This window comes from Chiloscyllium plagiosum, chromosome 2 (genome assembly GCF_004010195.1).
Source record: "Chiloscyllium plagiosum isolate BGI_BamShark_2017 chromosome 2, ASM401019v2, whole genome shotgun sequence".
Taxonomy (NCBI): domain Eukaryota; kingdom Metazoa; phylum Chordata; class Chondrichthyes; order Orectolobiformes; family Hemiscylliidae; genus Chiloscyllium; species Chiloscyllium plagiosum.
In genome coordinates, this window is record NC_057711.1 from 31,107,539 (window position 1) to 31,124,968 (window position 17,430).

The 17,430-nt window shown below is 42.2% G+C and overlaps 1 protein-coding gene across 2 annotated transcripts in view; it reads left to right on the plus strand.

The window, feature by feature from the left end:
• dmgdh (dimethylglycine dehydrogenase) overlaps positions 1-17,430 on the plus strand; it is a 143,704-nt gene that overhangs the window by 111,878 nt on the left and 14,396 nt on the right. For both annotated transcript variants that reach the window (XM_043706890.1, XM_043706897.1), the window contains 4 exons: positions 5,907-6,072; positions 7,614-7,744; positions 9,044-9,261; positions 13,539-13,696. In XM_043706890.1, coding sequence (XP_043562825.1) covers positions 5,907-6,072; positions 7,614-7,744; positions 9,044-9,261; positions 13,539-13,696 — 673 coding nt within the window. The remainder of the gene's footprint in view (positions 1-5,906; positions 6,073-7,613; positions 7,745-9,043; positions 9,262-13,538; positions 13,697-17,430) is intronic.

A 17,430-nucleotide genomic window follows, 5' to 3' on the forward strand; every position in this document is an offset into this window, starting at 1 on the left:
AAACCATGCACTAGCTGCGGAATTAACCTATGCTTTTGCTGAAGCCCCAATCGTGGATATTTCTGAATCAATCTGTTCAGTGATGTTATTACACACCTCTAGAACATGTGGGTATTGAACTCCAGACCTCCTGGCTCAAAGGTAGGGACACTATTATAGCACCACAAGAGAACCCTAAAGTCCCAGTCTTGGTCACTCCTGAGGTATTTTTAGCTTGTGCACATATTGCCAAAAATCATCCCTATTCATTCTTTATGGAGTTAGGAACCCACTCTGCAGGCTGCTGTGTTTCTGATAATTCCTTCACTGTGCCATGTCAGTCAGCACAAAGCAATGCACCCTCCAATGGTTCAGTTCATTTAATGAGCTGTTGAGCTGTCTAGATGATGGAGGGGTTAGATTCAATTCCCAAATTTTGTTGAACTAGCTGATTACATTAGGGGAACCAGTTCCAGTGGATGAAGAAGGAAGGATGTTGGCCAGATTCCTTAACTCTGATCTCTATCCAGTGAGATGCACAGGGGCCTTAGATATAGGTAATGAATGAACAAACTGCCAACAGTTACGTTTGGCTCAGGCCTGAACAATGGCCCCTCAGGTAAGGAACCTCATGCTTGTAGAACTGAATTCCATCAAGGAGTCAAGTGATATGGGAAAGGGAAATATTTTAAATTATTCTCCCTACTTGGTCTGAAGATAACATAAAAGGCAGTGCCACCTCTTGATGGTGTTTTACATTTGTTTGTTCCTTGCTTTATATCTACAGTCCGTGATTATGAACTTTTACTGAGTTTCAAACATTACATATTGCACTGATCTTTTTTAAGGCTATAAATTTATTCTTTTCACATTTGTGTGTTTACAGCTTTATTCCAAGGCAGGGATGTACGCACTGTGATCTCTGAGGAGGACAGAGAGAGAGAAGCAGAAGAGGAAGAGACAGAAAGAATGAAAGAAGAGAGGGAGAAATCTTTTTTTTTTGGAGAATGATCAGGAGTAGTTTTCATAGTTAGGGGGTTGGGGCTCATGAGCCTAGAGTTACAAACTAAGTTGGGACTCCCCCACGTAAAATGTAACAATCCGGACTGAAAGTGTGATCAATAACATTTGGATGTAGATAGTTTGTCATTATTGAATTATCCAATTGTTTCATCCTGAGGGAGGAGAGGGAAACAGTGAGACATGTTGGTGAGAGGAATAGGAAAGAAGATGGAGACACTAAACAGGCACCAGGCTTCAAATTGGGTAGAGATCAAACTAGGACCACCAGCTTCATCCTTGCAACGGAACTAAATTCCAGCCCCATAACACAAGCTAAAGGTGAATGTAAAGGATACTGTATTTCGGAAGGAGGTAAGAGAGAAAGTAAGAGAAACTATGTTAATCAGAGGATAAGCACAGGAAGTGAATCCCTTGTACCTGATTACTTACATCCTAAAAGTTGTTATAAGTTGCAGACATGTTAATATTGATCCTGAAAAACTCCTGAGACTGTGAAACAGCCCTGCAGCTTGTAAACTCGCAAATGATATTGTATTGCTCAAAGAAAGTGGGAGACAGAAGACAAAGCAAATGAGTAATTGGGAAAATACTAGAGTCTATTATTTAGGACAGAGCAGCAGTGCATTTAGTAAATCATAATATGCCCCCAATATATGTTAGACAGGGATAATGTGGTTCTGTGAAAGAGCAATAGTGTTTGACAAATCTATTAGAATTGTTTGAGTGCGAAACTACCAATGAATTTGGTGTATTTAGATTTTCAAAACAGGTTCAATAAGGTGCCACACAACAACCCATTATGCAAGAATAGGTCTCTTGAGATAGGAGGCAATATAGTATAGATTGAGGATTGGTTAAAAGACAGACAACAAAGTATAGGAATAAAGGGTCATTTTTGTGTTGACAGACTAACTAATGGAATGCCTCAAGGATCAATACTTAAACCTTGGCGACTTACAATCTATATCAACTACTTTAATGAAGGGACAAATTTCAACACACCAAAGCTTGCTGCCAGCACAAAGCTAGACTGGAAAGTAACCTGCATGAGGAGAACATTCCAACTAAGGAATACAGGCAAGACAAGTTTATGGGCAAGAATATGACAGGTGGAGTATAATGTGAGGAAATTTGAAATTATTCATTTTAGCGTGAAGACTAGAAAAGCACCCTTCTTTCTTAAAGATGAGAGTTAAGCTGTTGGTATGCAGAGGGATGTGCGTGCCCTTAATCTTAAATCCAGGAGGCTAGCATACAAGTATAATAATCAATTAGGAAGCAAATAGCATGTCAGCCTTTATTGTAATGGGATTGGAGTGGAAACCAAAGGAAGACTTGTTGTAATTATATTGGGTTTTGTTGAGGCTAACCTGGAGTACTTTGTACAATTGTGGTCATCCAACCTAAGGAAGTATATACATAGAGGAGGAAAACAATATGGGTGCTGTTGATGATACAGTTCTCATGTTGTGAGAGATATAGCAGGCACACTGGCTAGTTCAGCCGAGATGATTTTTCAGGAGTTTTGCTTGAGTTCCTGTGGGGTTGGCTTAAATAAGGCCACCAGTTTATGTTTGCAGGTGCTCCCTTTCAATTTGGAGGATGTGATGGAGCCCTTTCTCTGGCTCACTCATGTATTGCTGATTCAGAGTTCAGCTCTCACTGCAATAATGTCAAAGTGTGATGGTGACAGCTGCTCCATACACTAGGATTTTTGTTGTCTTGTGGAAGATTTTGTCGTTAAACACTCACTTCCATGGTTTTTAGATGTCTCAGCTATTGCATCTGATGTGCTGCTGCTGGAGATCCTCATCAATGCTGACCTGTTCAGGGAGGATGCTGCAAAGATGGGGAAGTGCTCGAATATTCCAGAGCCTTTCCCTCAACATATGTGAGAGGTGAAGCGTTTGGCTGAACAGGTGTGGGTTACTATGAGGTTTGTTTCAGCAACATTCAAGGGCAGACTCAGTCTCTTGTATGCAGAACCAAAGAAATCGAGACTACCGAGTGGACAAAGACACCACATTCATCCATAAACAGTAGATTATGTATGTCCATGACAGTCAGTTTAGTTTTGGCACTGAGGCAACTGAAGTTAAAGTGTATTCATCTAGGTGGTCTTTGGTACTGTTTTCAGAAGGCAGTTAATCTTTAAGATGAATAACCTAATATGTAGATTGTAAACAGCATGGGAGCTTAATACCAGTCTGGACTTGGAAGATGATTGTTTCCGATCTCTAATGCATTGCAATCATATCATCAATTGCATAATGGGGCTACCTTTGTTGAACATCTAAATCGTTGGAGTACGGTCCACAGAGCCTCATGAGTTACTGAGTCAAATGCTTTGGTCAGGTTGGTGGATGCAGTTAAAAGTTCTTGATGTTGTTCTTAACATTTTTCTTGAATTTGTCTGCTAACAGAGGCCATGACAGAACTTTTTCTGAAAGATCTTAAGTAACAGTGTCCCTGGAGGAGATTTCCTCAGGTAGGCAATTCAGAAGAGATGTGTGAGGACTTTCCCTAATGTGGATGTGGGAATTGTCTTGATTTTCTCGAATTATCTCCCTTTTTGAAAATAGTTACAGTTGTCATATTCCTAGAGTCAAGGGGAGTTCTTCCTCCTCCCAAATTCATTGAATGAGTGCATGAAGTCTTGAGGTGAGCAAAAGACCACTGTGTATTGATGACCTTGACTGGAATACCATTGGAGCTGTCAGCTTTGTTGTTTTTCTTTTGTTACAGTGTGCTCATTGATGCTGTTGCTTTCTATTCACTCGTGGGATGTAGATGTCGCTGGGTGGGCCAGCATTTATAGCCCATCCCTAATTGCCTTGAGATTCTATCATAGGATGTTGAGGGATAGCCTGGAGAGTGTCCTACTGTTCTACAGTTGAAATGGATGTTGTAAAGGGGGCTGAGAGATAAATGGGAGGGGAGTGAGGTTGGGGGGGAAGGTAGCTGGGAATGCGATCGGTGGATGAAGGTGGGGGTGAAGGTGATAGATCGGAGAGGAGGGGTGGAAGAAATTTTGAGGCTTTGATCATCTTCCTGTTGGACTTCTGGGTCTTGTGATGTCTTGGCATCAGGCGAATGACCATCAGGGATTGAACAAGTCGATAATCTGTTCACCGTGGACCAGCTCACTGCATGGATAGAGTGACCCAGGCGAATAAGACATTTCCTGGAGGTGTCAATGCTTTGATCTATGATGCCTCTACATGTATTTATTACTTACCTTCCTGGCAGACTAGGGAATTTATTTTTATAGTGATACCATGTTGAACATAATTTGTCAGTAGGAGGAAGTAATTTGTGATCACTTTTCCCATCCTGATTTGTCAAATAGTTCCACTGCAGATATTAGGATCACAGCCGACTCTGGTGTTGAAGCCTCGCAGAATGATAGTCGAAGAAAACCCTTTAGCATGTCATTGAGTGCTTCATCAAGATCAGAACAAAACTTTTCCTTAATACCACCACAGTTCTGTGTACCATGATCTTGATATCAAATCTGATGTTATTGGCCTATTCCTCAGACGGCCAAAGGCTGCAGTAGCACACTGGAGGTGATACTGGATCTCTTCATCAATAGCTGCTTTGGTTGACAGGACACTTCTGAGGTATTGGATGTGGTCAATGTTATCTAAGGACTCCCCGTGGACCTTGATGTTCAGGGGTTTGCTCCAGTATTTCCTTCACCTTGCAGATGTTCCAATTGAGACCTATGCTCTCATTTGTCTCTATAAAGGAGCTGACGATTGTCCGGAGTACATCCTCTGAGATTGCACAAAGGCCAGCATCTGCGTGCTGCCGCTCGATGACACTGGTTGGGGTGACTTTGGTTTCAGCTTGAAGGCGGTGAAGGTTGACTAATTTCCCACAGGTTCTGTAAGTTAGCAACACTCCAGTAGGGAACTTGTCAGCGGTGACATGAGCATTGCAGCAAGGTAGATCGAGAACTGTGTTGGCGCGATGATGCAGCCCTTATTGACACCGGTCTGAACGGGGAATGGGTCTTCAATACCTTACCAGAGCATCAGCCACTCCATTAGAAAACAACAATTAGCAAGGACCAAGCAGAGTGAGTCAATATTGATGATTGTGATCTATTAGTGAAAAATGTACGGCCATATTTTCCAAAGTCCCTCTCTTTATTGAATTATACAGCACAGATTGTGGCCATTCAGCACGTTATGCTCTCATGGCCTTTTGAATGACTAGTCCAGTTTCCTTGCTCCTTTCCCATTTTCCCATAAACTCAAGCATTTATTCAATTCCCTTTTTTTTAAATCATTCTTTAATTGGATGTGATACCTAATTGTCCTTGAGCTGTGTGGCTAGCTCAAAGGGCAGTTAAGCGACAGCACAGTGTTGTAGGTCTGGAGCCACATCTGGGCCTGATCAGGTAAGGAATGGGGGAGTTTCTTTCTTGAAGTGAAACTTACAAAGTGCACAAGTAAATTTGATGGGTTTGTAACAATAGTCATTGTATGCAGACATTTGCTGAGACTAACATTATATGGCAGAATTATTGATTAAACTTAAATGTCACAAAGTGCCATGGTGGGATTTGAACCCCATGTCCTCAGAATACTAGCCTGGCCCTTTGGGTCACTAGCCCAGCAACATTCTTACTGCATCACAATCAATCCCTCTTGCTAACATTATTGAAGCTACTTCCAGCGCCTTCTCAGACCGTGGATTGCAATTCATGACAAGATGCTCATCAGAACATTTCTCTGCAAATCACTTCTGGTTCTGCTTCAATTTAATTGAAGTGTTTCAAATCACACCTTTCTACAGAGTGACTGCAAAAAGAACATCATGATTAATAAAAGCAAAATGCGATTTTCTTTTGTATAACAAAGGATTAATTTAACAAACTTATTCAATCATGCTAGGCCAAGTTTTCGTCGCACAAACTGGTTTGAACCAGTTGGGAGAGAGTGTAAACAGGTCATGGAGAAAGTAGGAGTGTTTGATCTAACACCCTTTGGAAAGTTCACTGTGAAAGGAAAGGACTCTGTTAAACTTCTGGACCACCTCATTGCAAATGTTGTTCCAAAGGTAAGAGTATGCTGGAATTAAATGGAAAAATGAAAAACAGATGATAATTTTCAAAGTAAATGCCAATTTTTCAAGGTTTTAGGTGGGATGTCCTGAGGTAATAGAATTCCAAACCACCATTTCACAGAATGAGTGGTAAAGGAAAGCTTGGAATTTACATCATAGCACATCATGCTGGTTGATTGACTCTCACATCATTTACACTTTTCATTATGGAGGTAACAAGTGGATTTCCAATACAGAGTAAATAATTTACAGCTGCTTAATTTCAGCTCTTAAGCCCTCAAATGCCACCTCCATTTTCCTTTCCAAGATTTGGAAGGAGTTATTACTAAGCATCTCATGACCTTCATCTCATAATGCTCTTGGCCAAAACTCGAATGACATTCTATGTGTCTGAAACCATGATGTATTATCCGTTTTCAACCAAGAATATAAATAGGAGCAGGCATAAGTTATATAGCCTGCCAAGCTTGTTCTGAAATTTAATACAATCATGGATGACCTTCAGTTTCAACTCCACTTTTCCCATCTCTGATCTCAAGAGACTAAAAGTCTATCTTTGCCTTATATATATTAAATGTTGTATATTCACAACTCCCTGAGGCAGAACATTCCATCAATTAACAACTATTTGGTCCCCCTCATCTCAGTCTTAAATAGTTAGTCCCTTATCCTGAGACAGTGCTCCTGTATTTTAAATTTCCTGAGCAGCAGAAATAATTTCTCAGTATCTCCCCTTTCAGAAGCTTCAACAATACAATGAGATTGCCTCTCCTTCTTCTACACTGGAGAGAATATAGACCCAATTTACACAGCCTTACATCAATGGACAACCCCCTCATGTTGGGGACCAATTTGGTGAACCGCTGCTGTATTTTTCCCAATGCAAGTACATCCATCTGCAAATGAGGCGACTAAATCTACATTTGGTATGTTAGAAGTGGTCTAACCAATACCTTGTCCAATTTTAACAAGACTTTTTAAAATAAATTCCTGTACTCCACTTCCCTTGCAACAAAGGCCAATGTACCATTTACCTTCTGAATGCTTAGTGTGAATGTCTGAGCTTTGCCACCACATTGGATATAGTCACGTAGGCCCTTTTCCTCTGCAGCCACTGAGACTGTGCCTCATGTGGTTACATTCCCACTGTAGTGAGCCTATTCCTATAATAGCTTCTCCTCCAGTACCCACATGAGCATCGAGCTGGGAATCAAGGCTCCAATTGAGGCTGTCTTTCTGTTTCTCAGCAGTGTGTCATGCCATCATTGAAAACTACTCATACCCAGCTTCAGGCTCCAGTAATGTTTTTTTGAGAGAATTTCTGTCACCTGACCTCAAATCTGGCACCAGCTCATTGTTGCACCGCGGGTACCACGATTCTTCAGTTTGGCTTTGGTGATCATTTCCCCCAAATTTGGTGGAAAGCTAAAAATATGAAATATTGTTAAAGGGTTGAAGTTCCAAGAACATGCAGATGACTCATATGACATTTGCAATGTGTGTCCCCTGTTTATTCTCCCTCTCATTTCCCACAGGTGGGCTCTATAAACATCAGTCATATGCTTACACAAAGGGGGCGTGTGTACGCTGAGGTAACAATCAGCCACTTGTCAGAAGAGGAGTTCCTGCTGGTGACAGGATCAGGATCAGAGCTCCATGACATAAGGTGAGCCCAGTTCTTTTTTAAAGAGTGCAACTGCTGACTTGAATTTATTCTTTAGATTTGCATTTTCTTCATTGGGTCAATATAATGCAAACACATTTAAGTTCATTTTGTAAAAAATTAAATAAATGAAGAGAATAGATTGTGCAAATTTTTAAAAACGACGTAGTTTTTAAGACATTGCACCTTTATTATTTTCCTTCCTTAAAATCCCTTTCCAGTACCAAGAAAGAAAATGGGAGAAAGTGAGGACTGCAGATGCTGGAGATCAGAGCTTAAAAATGTGTTGTTGGAAAAGTACAGCAGGTCAGGCAGCATCAAAGGAACAGGAGAATCAACGTTTCGGGCATAAGCCCTTCTTCAGGAATGAGGAGGGTGTGCCAAGCAGGCTAAGATAAAAGGTACCCAACCCCTCTCCGGCCTATCACCCTCACCTTAACCTCCTTCCACCTGCGCTTTTCCAGCAACACATTTTTAAGCAAGAAAGAAAATGGACAAGATTAACTGGAGAAGCCAACAGCTCAGCAATACACCGGGTTAAGGCCCATGTCTCCTAACTGGGCTCAGGCAATTATCTTTTCACTTAGTCATGAGAACACTGTCCATTCTAATCTTGTTTGTAACTACTACTCAGTCTTAGAATTGGATGTTGCTAGCAAGGCTGTCATTTATTCTTTATCCCAATCTGCTCAAATTGAATAGCCATTCCAAAGAGTTTTTAAGAATCACTTACACTAGTGAGTATGGGACTCAAGTCCCGATAGGCTACATCAGGTCATCAAGTTCCTATCCTGGAGTGAGATAATTTTCCGCTGGCATTAGTGTCACACAGGCAATATTGGATTGGCTGTCTGTTGTGTATTGCTGCCCATTTTTTGTCTCCAGTGAGCTTAATGGAGACAGAAACTTGAAAGAGTGGATTATGGAAGGTGAATCCAGTTTTGCCTGTTTTACTCTTATCACCAAAATTAATGAAACTAATTTTAAGTTATTGGATGAACATCTTGAACCCTCAGTATTGTTGGCTCAGCAATAAACTGATCTGTGAGTGATATGCGACACTAGGACATGAATTTATACCATGCAGTGCATGGTTGTATATCCTTTTGATTCCACTATGAAGGAATAATACATGTGCTATAAGTTGGATGTGCAATGCCAACCAGATTAATAAATGCCAAAATGTTGGCAGGCAATGCCTTGATTGAAACAAGCCTTTTGCACATTTACTTATTTGCTATTACTTAAAAAGGGAAACAGAGTCTGAACTCTTCACCTGACTTATCACTTTCATTTATCTAGATACATAGAGGAAGAGGCGGTAAATGGTGGCTATGCAGTTGAGATTTGCAATGTCACTGATGAGATTGGAGTGCTGGGTGTAGCAGGGCCGTTTTCACGGAAGGTCCTTCAGAAGCTCACAACAGTAGACATGAGTGGGACAGCGTTCAAGTTCCTGCAGTGTAAGCCTGTCACTCTGGCTGGTATCCCCCTTACAGCTATGAGAATCTCATATACAGGTTAGTCTTTGAAACTGATTCACCAGTGGGTTGTTCTCAGCAGTGCCTTGCAGATTTTCACAAAAATAAAGCTAAGCTTGAAGCCAATAGAAATTCATAATGGGAGCAATTTTACAAATTCGTGTTCCTGGAGCAGAGCTTCACACAGCTGGAATGCTCATTAGGATTCTGGACACACATCAATTACTGTCTGTTATCATTGACAAAGTTATAAAGATTGGGAAGAGATAATGGTGGGCAAAAAGAGATCAAGATAATCAATAGCTGGACCAGACATCAAACCTGACATACCACCTTGGAGGAAGTACAGTCAGTTCTGCTGTCAGGTGGTAGTTCCATTCTTGTGCAATCCCCTGTTATAAGAAAATTGTGCAAAAGCAGCACCATTTCAACTAATGGGCCTGAATTGTCTTATAACCAATACGCGCTTTAAAACTTTGCGCTTTAGAAACAGTGTCCCCAATTCATCAATCATGTTAGTGAATTTGTGTTAATGACACACATGTTATAGCAGAACGACCTGTATCTTGGCAGGATTTGGTTACTGCCATAAAGAAATCAGAGCTCGAACAGCATTGGTAAAGAGTACATTCCCCAAACATAAAGATTTGCTCAGTATACAAAGAATTAACATTCTTATGAAAAGAATGGTCAAAGCTGGGACTTGGAGTGTCTTGTTACATGAGCTTAAAACAAGAACCCTATGAAAAGCAGACATCCAGAGGTTAAGCAGTCGTGAATTGCGTTTCTGGGGAAGTGTGGAGTAAGTCAGAGTCATAGAGTCATACAGCACGGAAACAGATCAAACCAGTCCACGCTGACCATAATTCCAATCTGAACTAATCCCACCTGCCTGCACTTGGCCCATATCCCTTCAAACATTTCTTATTCATATACTTATCCAATTGTCCGTTGTAACCGTACCTGCATCCACCAGTTCCTCTGGAAGTTCATTCCACATATGAACCACTCTCTGTGTAAAACGTTTGCCCCTCAGGTCTTTTTTAAGTTCAGAGAAAGTAGTGGAGGCTGGTACAATTACAACATTTAAAAGGGATCTGGATGGGTATATGAATGGGAAGGTTTTAGAGGGATATGGACCAAATGCTGGCAAATGGGACGAGATTTATGTAGGATATCTGATTGGCATGAATGAGTTGGACCAAAGAGTCTGTTCCATGCTGTACATCTCTATGACTCTGTGACTCTAAATTAAAGTATGATTTCCAGCACATTTTTTAACATGGACAGCTTCTGAAGCCATGAGTATATTTTGCATTCTGTTTGGTTCAGCCTCTCAAATTTGTGTGCCGTGTCCAATTTCTTTCAATGCTCTTAAAACTCAGATTGTACTTTATCCCCTTTACCTTCACACCTTCAATATTTTCTTGACCTATCCATAAGTGAGTTTATCAATTTCAAAACCCCGGACCATTCTAGCTGTCCTGTGATTCCTGTAAATATTATCAAACTGTATTGAAGATAGAAACTCAAGCATTGTGCTCGATATTCCACATGTAGCCTCTCCTAGAATCTGTAAAAGTTTGAATAATTGTTTTCAACTTCTAAGAACATATTCCTGCAGGACAGTCTAGACATTAATAATCATATTGGCAAGAGAGAGCATTATCTACCTACCTTCCCAAGTAAATTACCACAAATATGCTCCAGTGCATTTGCAACTCAGTTGGCTTTATGTGTCTCCAGTCAAATGTAATAGCCCAATTAGCACATCATAATTGGTCTCATAACACTGCTGTCTTGCTGCTATTTTGATAAAGAATTAATACTGCCTGAAATGTGATTTATAATCGTAAATGTGGGCTGTATTATTTTCCTGGCCCCATGGAAACAGGATTCCTGGTAGGGTAGTTGAAGGTTATCCAAAGGGATGCCTCCCTAATGCATTCTTGCCACTTAAGAGGCTTCCCCAGGATTGGCAGGGAACTGGGACATTTGCTCACTTTATGGAGATGGGCAGTCAATTACTCCCAGTTGAGGGCAACTTAGCAACGGTGCTGGTTTTTCCCAGGTGCATCCCCACCCCGACCACATATGGAAATCATTGCCCCATTTGAGGTCACTTCTTGGTTGATGCCGGGCTCTAGAACTAGAGTTTCTGTGCCTCAATGACAGGGCCATGGAGATGAAAGGCTGAGGCCCTGACCACGAATAGACCAATGGAAGGGTACTTCATCCATTCTGGTGCCCCTTTCATCTATGACTTCTCCATTGGTGGGTGAGGCATTAGCATGTTTTGCCTCAGAAATTTGCTGCACTGCAGCTTGTAGATGGTGCTCACTGCCACCACTACGTGCCTGTAATGGAGGGAATACATGATTAAAGAGGATGGATAGGATGACAATCAAACAGGCTGCTTTTTCCTGGATGGTGTCAAGCCTTCTGAGTGTTGTTGGAACTGCAGCCATCCAGGCAATTGGGGAGCATTCCATCACACTCCTGACCTGTGCCTTGTAGATGGTGGCCATGTGTGGAGGTGCCATGTTGGACTGGGCTGGACAAAGTCAGAACTCAAGGTTATAGTCCAGCAGGTTTATTTGAAATCACAAGCTTTCAGAGCACTGACCCTTCATCAATTAAAGTGCCACTTCACTTGATGCAGGAGCAGCACTCCAGAAGCTTGTGATTTCAAATAAACCTGTTGGACTATAACCTGGTATTGTGTGACTCCTGACTTTCCAGATGGTGGGCAGATGACAGAAGTGAGAAGGTGAGTGATTTGCCACAAAATACCGGCCACTGACCTACATCCCCCCCAAATAATTTGTGGCTGATTCAGTAAAGCTCCTGGTCATGGTGACCACCAGGAGTGGGAAATTTCCCACTCCTGGTGGTCACCATGACTGCTAGGACTGCTATCAGATGTCAAGGAATTATAGTCAAATTCTCTCTTGATGGAGATGGCATTTGTGGGACACAGTATTATTTTCCAGTTTTCATCCAAAGGATGAACATTGTCTGGTGCATGCTGCATGAGGCCCATGCAGTGCCAGTGTCTGAGGAGTCACTGACAATGTGCAATCATGGGCAAACATCCCCACTTTGGACCATTTGATGGAGGGAAAGTCATTGATGAAGCAGCTGAAGGTGATTGGGCCTAGGACTCTACCCTGAGGAACTCCTGCAGCGATGTCCTGGAGCTGAGATGACTGATCTCCAGCAACCGCAACCATTTTCCTATGTGCCAGGTATGACTCCAGCCAGCAGAGAGTTGTAGGACTTTCTGTTCTTCAGTTTTCTTTCTCTAAGTTGTTTTCAAGAGGCACAGGTCAATTGCTACACTAACCACAGAGTCTTTTAGTTAGTGGTTAAAGGCAAAGCCACCAGTGGGAAAAAATTCTTTCAACATCAGGTAATTTTCTGCAGAGAGTGACAGAGAGACGCACACATGGACCGCCTACCCCTTTCAGCAGTCCTTACGGCTCAGTGTATTGTTCACACCCACCAGCTTTTCAGCTGTCCTGGAACCAATCAGAGAGTTGTCCTCCGGCTGATTATCATTTGCATCCATGACTGGTCGCAGTTGCAAAACTCAATCAGCTCCTTGTTGCTGGCCAGGTCTCAGTTGGTGCAATCGCTGCTCCTGGTGCTCTACCTTCGGCAAACAGCCTCGAGAGCAGCCAGAGCAGCAGTGTAAACATCACTCACAATGAGTTTGTGTAGCTTGTTTTAGAAGTACAGCAACTCCTTCCACTGTCATTTGGTTTTGAAACTGTGTTTGTTCCACCATTTTAATCCACAGTCAATAATACAGAAGTCAAATCTTTACACGTGCCAAATCTGTATAAAGGCTGATAGAATAGTAGAGGTTATTGGGGGTAGGTGGGAAAGTGGAGATGAAGCCACAAGCAGATCAGCTGTGATCTTACTGAATGACAGAGTGGGTTTGAGGGGCTGAATGGCCAACTCCTGCTGCTATTTCATATGTTTATAAAAGCTGGAATTAACGTATGCAGTGTCTGAAGTTCCAGTAAGATAAATTCTCATCAGTGTTATTAATACCAACTGTTCCAATATACTATATGGGGCCTACCTTGGAGCAAGTGTATGTGCATTTTAATGTACTGCTGTCAATAGAATTTCATTATATTAGGTGGTAATACTGATATTTCCTAGCTGTATGTCTCCATTTATATCAGCTTTAAAGTGTACAAAATGAAAGGGAATATCTCTGTACACTACTTATAGTGTGAAGCCTTAAAATATGATACTTTTGGCATGGTTTAAGCTTGATTGACCTCTCTGTTTCACTCTAGGTGAGCTTGGGTGGGAATTGTACCACAAACGACAAGACACTGCTGCCCTATACGCTGCCATCATGGAGGCAGGGCAGGAATTTGGAATTGACAACTTTGGAGCGTATGCTATGAACTCCTTACGGCTTGAGAAAGCATTCCGAGGCTGGGGAGCAGAGGTCAGTAGCTGTGAGAAGTCATATTTGCTCCTTTGCTAGGACTGTCCCATTCAGCAACTCATAAAGTGACAGTCTTTAGTCTGCGCTGAGTTCAAATGAAAAGCAGTGTGGGAGCAGGTTTCAGGTGGGCACGATACAGGTCGAGTTTAGGCCCAGGCTCTTTTCCATCCCAGCCCTTATTCACATTCCACTGAGGAGAATCTAGCTTTGTGCAGCTCATAATGACGAGGCATGGTGACTGCACTGTGGTAAGTCACAAGGGAGAGGAACAGGGCCACTTTCTGGGTGTATTAACCCTGATAGCCACACTTTCCCAGCAGTTAATTGGAGTTGTAATGCTCCTCCACACCCTGCTAAAGAAGATTATTGTCTTTCTTGCCAGGTCTTCCTGAGTGGGTATTAAATTGATACTTAAGTGGAATTACTTTAGAAAAACAGCACTGAAACTAACCATCAGCCCAGCCAATCTGTCCTGGTGTTTGGACACTACACAACTCTCATCTCATTCCACATGCCTCAGCCTTTCACATCTTTCTACCAAACTCCCTTCTGGATCTCCCTTTTGAAAGCTGCTAAGCTATTTGCTTAAATCACTATCTTTTTTGGCAAGTTCCAGCTACTTTCTGAGTACAGAAATGTCTAAAGTTTGTGCGAAGATTTGTAGCTCGGGTGCTCGTTGTTGTGGTTCTGTTCGCCGAGCTGGAAGTTTTTGTTGCAAATGTTTCGTCCCCTGACTAGGCAACATCATCAGTGCTTGGGAGCCTCCTGCGAAGCGTTTCTTTGATGTTTCCTCCGGTGTTTATAGTGGTCTGTCCCTGCCGCTTCCGGTTGAAGACAGGAAGGCAGCTAACAATCCGCATACATGAACATCAACTAGCCACGAAACGACACGACCAGCTATCCTCAGTAGCCACACACGCAGACAACAAGCAACATGAATTCGACTGGGACAACACTACTATCATAGGGCAAGCCAGACAGAGAACAGCCAGGGAATTCCTAGAGGAATGGCATTCATCCACAAACTCCATCAACAAACACATCGACCTGGACCCAATATACCAACCACTACAGCGGACAGCTGAAACTGACAACCGGAAGCGGCAGGGACAGACCACTATAAACACCGGAGGAAACATCAAAGAAGTGCTTCGCAGGAGGCTCCCAAGCACTGATGATGTTGCCTAGCCAGGGGACAAAACGTTTGCAACAAAAACTTCCAGCTCGGCGAACAGAACCACAACAACAGAAATGTCTCCTTATTTCCTTATTTTAGTCATTAGTAGCTATTAATAGCCCCTAGTTTTGGAATCTCTGACAAGTGGAAACATTGGTTAGAAAATTTGGCTCATTAGCAATGGAAGTTGTGACAAAGGTTCTTAAGTACTGCACCATGTTTGGGTCTACAGATGTATAAGCTGAACTGGCTTGAATATCTGCATTTGCTGTAAGCTCAGCACAAAGCCTTGGGCCTGATGTATCCCTGACAGTGACTGTAAGCTTTCTCCAGCCCACCAGGCATTCACACAGCAGTCTGGTCCATCATAGCCTCATGTGTCACCACTTCCTGACCTCACTAATAATCTTTTGCCTGAGATACACGTGGGATCAGTTTCTGTGCTGGTGACTGTGAGGATGAAATCTAGATGCTGTGTCATCATCATCACCATCATCATCAGTCTCTCACGTCCCAGCATGGTTACACCATCTGAGTCTTTGAGAAAAGAAGGCGCGAGGGTGATTGAGATTGTGGTGCAAGGAGAACAGTGCACACTTACAGCATCCATGGGATGTGCCATATATACTCAAGTAATATTCAAAGTCGTTTAAATGTCGATCCCCTATTTTCAGCTAGAAAAATCTGGAATTTTCCATATATCTCAAGTAAAAGTCGATCCCAGTTCTTCACAGATAACTGATCAACATTTATAAGCTGGTGTGTTCCACTTCAGGTTTTCAGAATTACTGTAATTCCTTTTTTTCTTTATTCGTTTAGGGATCAGTTGGGCTTTTGCTAATGATACGGTATGAATTTTGACAGACATGTATTTCAGCCACTCAAAAGTAGTATCCATATAATAGTCAACCCCATCAATTTTACCGTAAGAATTAGCCAAAAAAAATTGACTATTACTTGAGTATATCCAGTAAATTAAAAATGCATGCGATGAGGAAGAAATGGGATGTGAGAACAAGGATTAGGAATGCTGATACTTCACCTTCAGTGGTTTCAGCTACAGGCTATGCCCTTCTTAATGGCCTCCAGTTCTGCCCCACATTGTCATGCAACAGAGATGCAGGGGTATCAGTGAATGCAGTGCTAGCTGTTTGATGATGTGTCTATCAGGGTTGAGTATCAACATCCTCAATGTTACCATTTGCCCAGAAACTGAACTGCTCCATCTCAACAAATATTATGGCTGAAGAACAGCTCAGAAGTTGGGAATTCTGCAGCAAGTAACTCACTTCCTGATTCCTCAAAGCCTTTCCACCATGTACAAGTCAGGAGTGTGATAGAATACTCCTCATTTGTCAGGATGAGTGCAGCCTCAACAACACTCAAGAAGCTTGGCATCATACAGGACAAAGCAGCCCACTCGATTGGCACCACATCCACAAACATCCAATTCCCGCTTCCACCATTAACGCTAAGTATCAGCAGTGTGTATTATCTACAAGATGCACTGCAGAAATTTACCTTGGCCAGCACCTTCCAAACTTACAACCACTTCCATCTGGAAGGACAATGGCCTGCAAATCCCCCTCCAATCCTATCATCACCATGACATGGAAATATATCATGGCTGCTTCACTGTCGCTGGGTCAGAATCCTGGAACTCACAGTCTAAAGCACTGTTGAAGTTGCTACAATCTCAAGACTGTGTGGTTCAACATGGCAGTTCACTACTGCCTCCACCAGGGCATTTAGGGAGGGGCAATAAATACTGGCCTAGACTCCACACCGATATCCCATGAAGTAACAGAAATATTAAAAACATAAATAACTTACAGTGAGATGTGATGATCAGATTGTAGCACCTAATACGGGTGTATGTATAAAAATAGCTTAACAGAATCAACATGTCTAATGGCATTAATGTAACATTTCTGTTTGTGCGAAGCTGCTTTGCAGAACTAAAGCGACTCTGCCCCACTGTGGTCATTTTCAGTATTGTACATATGTTGGTGCTTGTGTGTCTCAAGTCACTGAAAGTATTTATTGAAGATGTGTTTTTATTTTGTAAAATTATTAAAAGCCTGATTTCAACCCAGTTTGGCAAGCAAGAAGACAGAGGGTTGGCTGATGGTTAAATTAATAGACAATAGGTCATTCTGCCCTTCGAGCCTGCACCACCATTCAATATGATCATGGCTGATCATCCTTAATCAGTATTCTGTTCCTGCCTTATCTCCATAACCCTTGATTCCACTATCCTTGAGAGCTCTATCCAACTCTTTCTTAAATGAATCCAGAGACTGGGCCTCCACTGCCCTCTGGGGCAGAGCATTCCACACAGCCACCACTCTCTGGGTGAAGAAGTTTCTCCTCATCTCTGTCCTAAATGGTCTACCCCGTATTTTTAAGCTGTGTCCTCTGGTTCAGCACTCACCCATCAGCGGAAACATGTTTCCTGCCTCCAGAGGGTCCAATCCTTTAATAATCTTATATGTCTCAATCAGATCCCATCTCAGTCTTCAAAACTCAAGGGTATACAAGCCCAGTCGCTCCAATC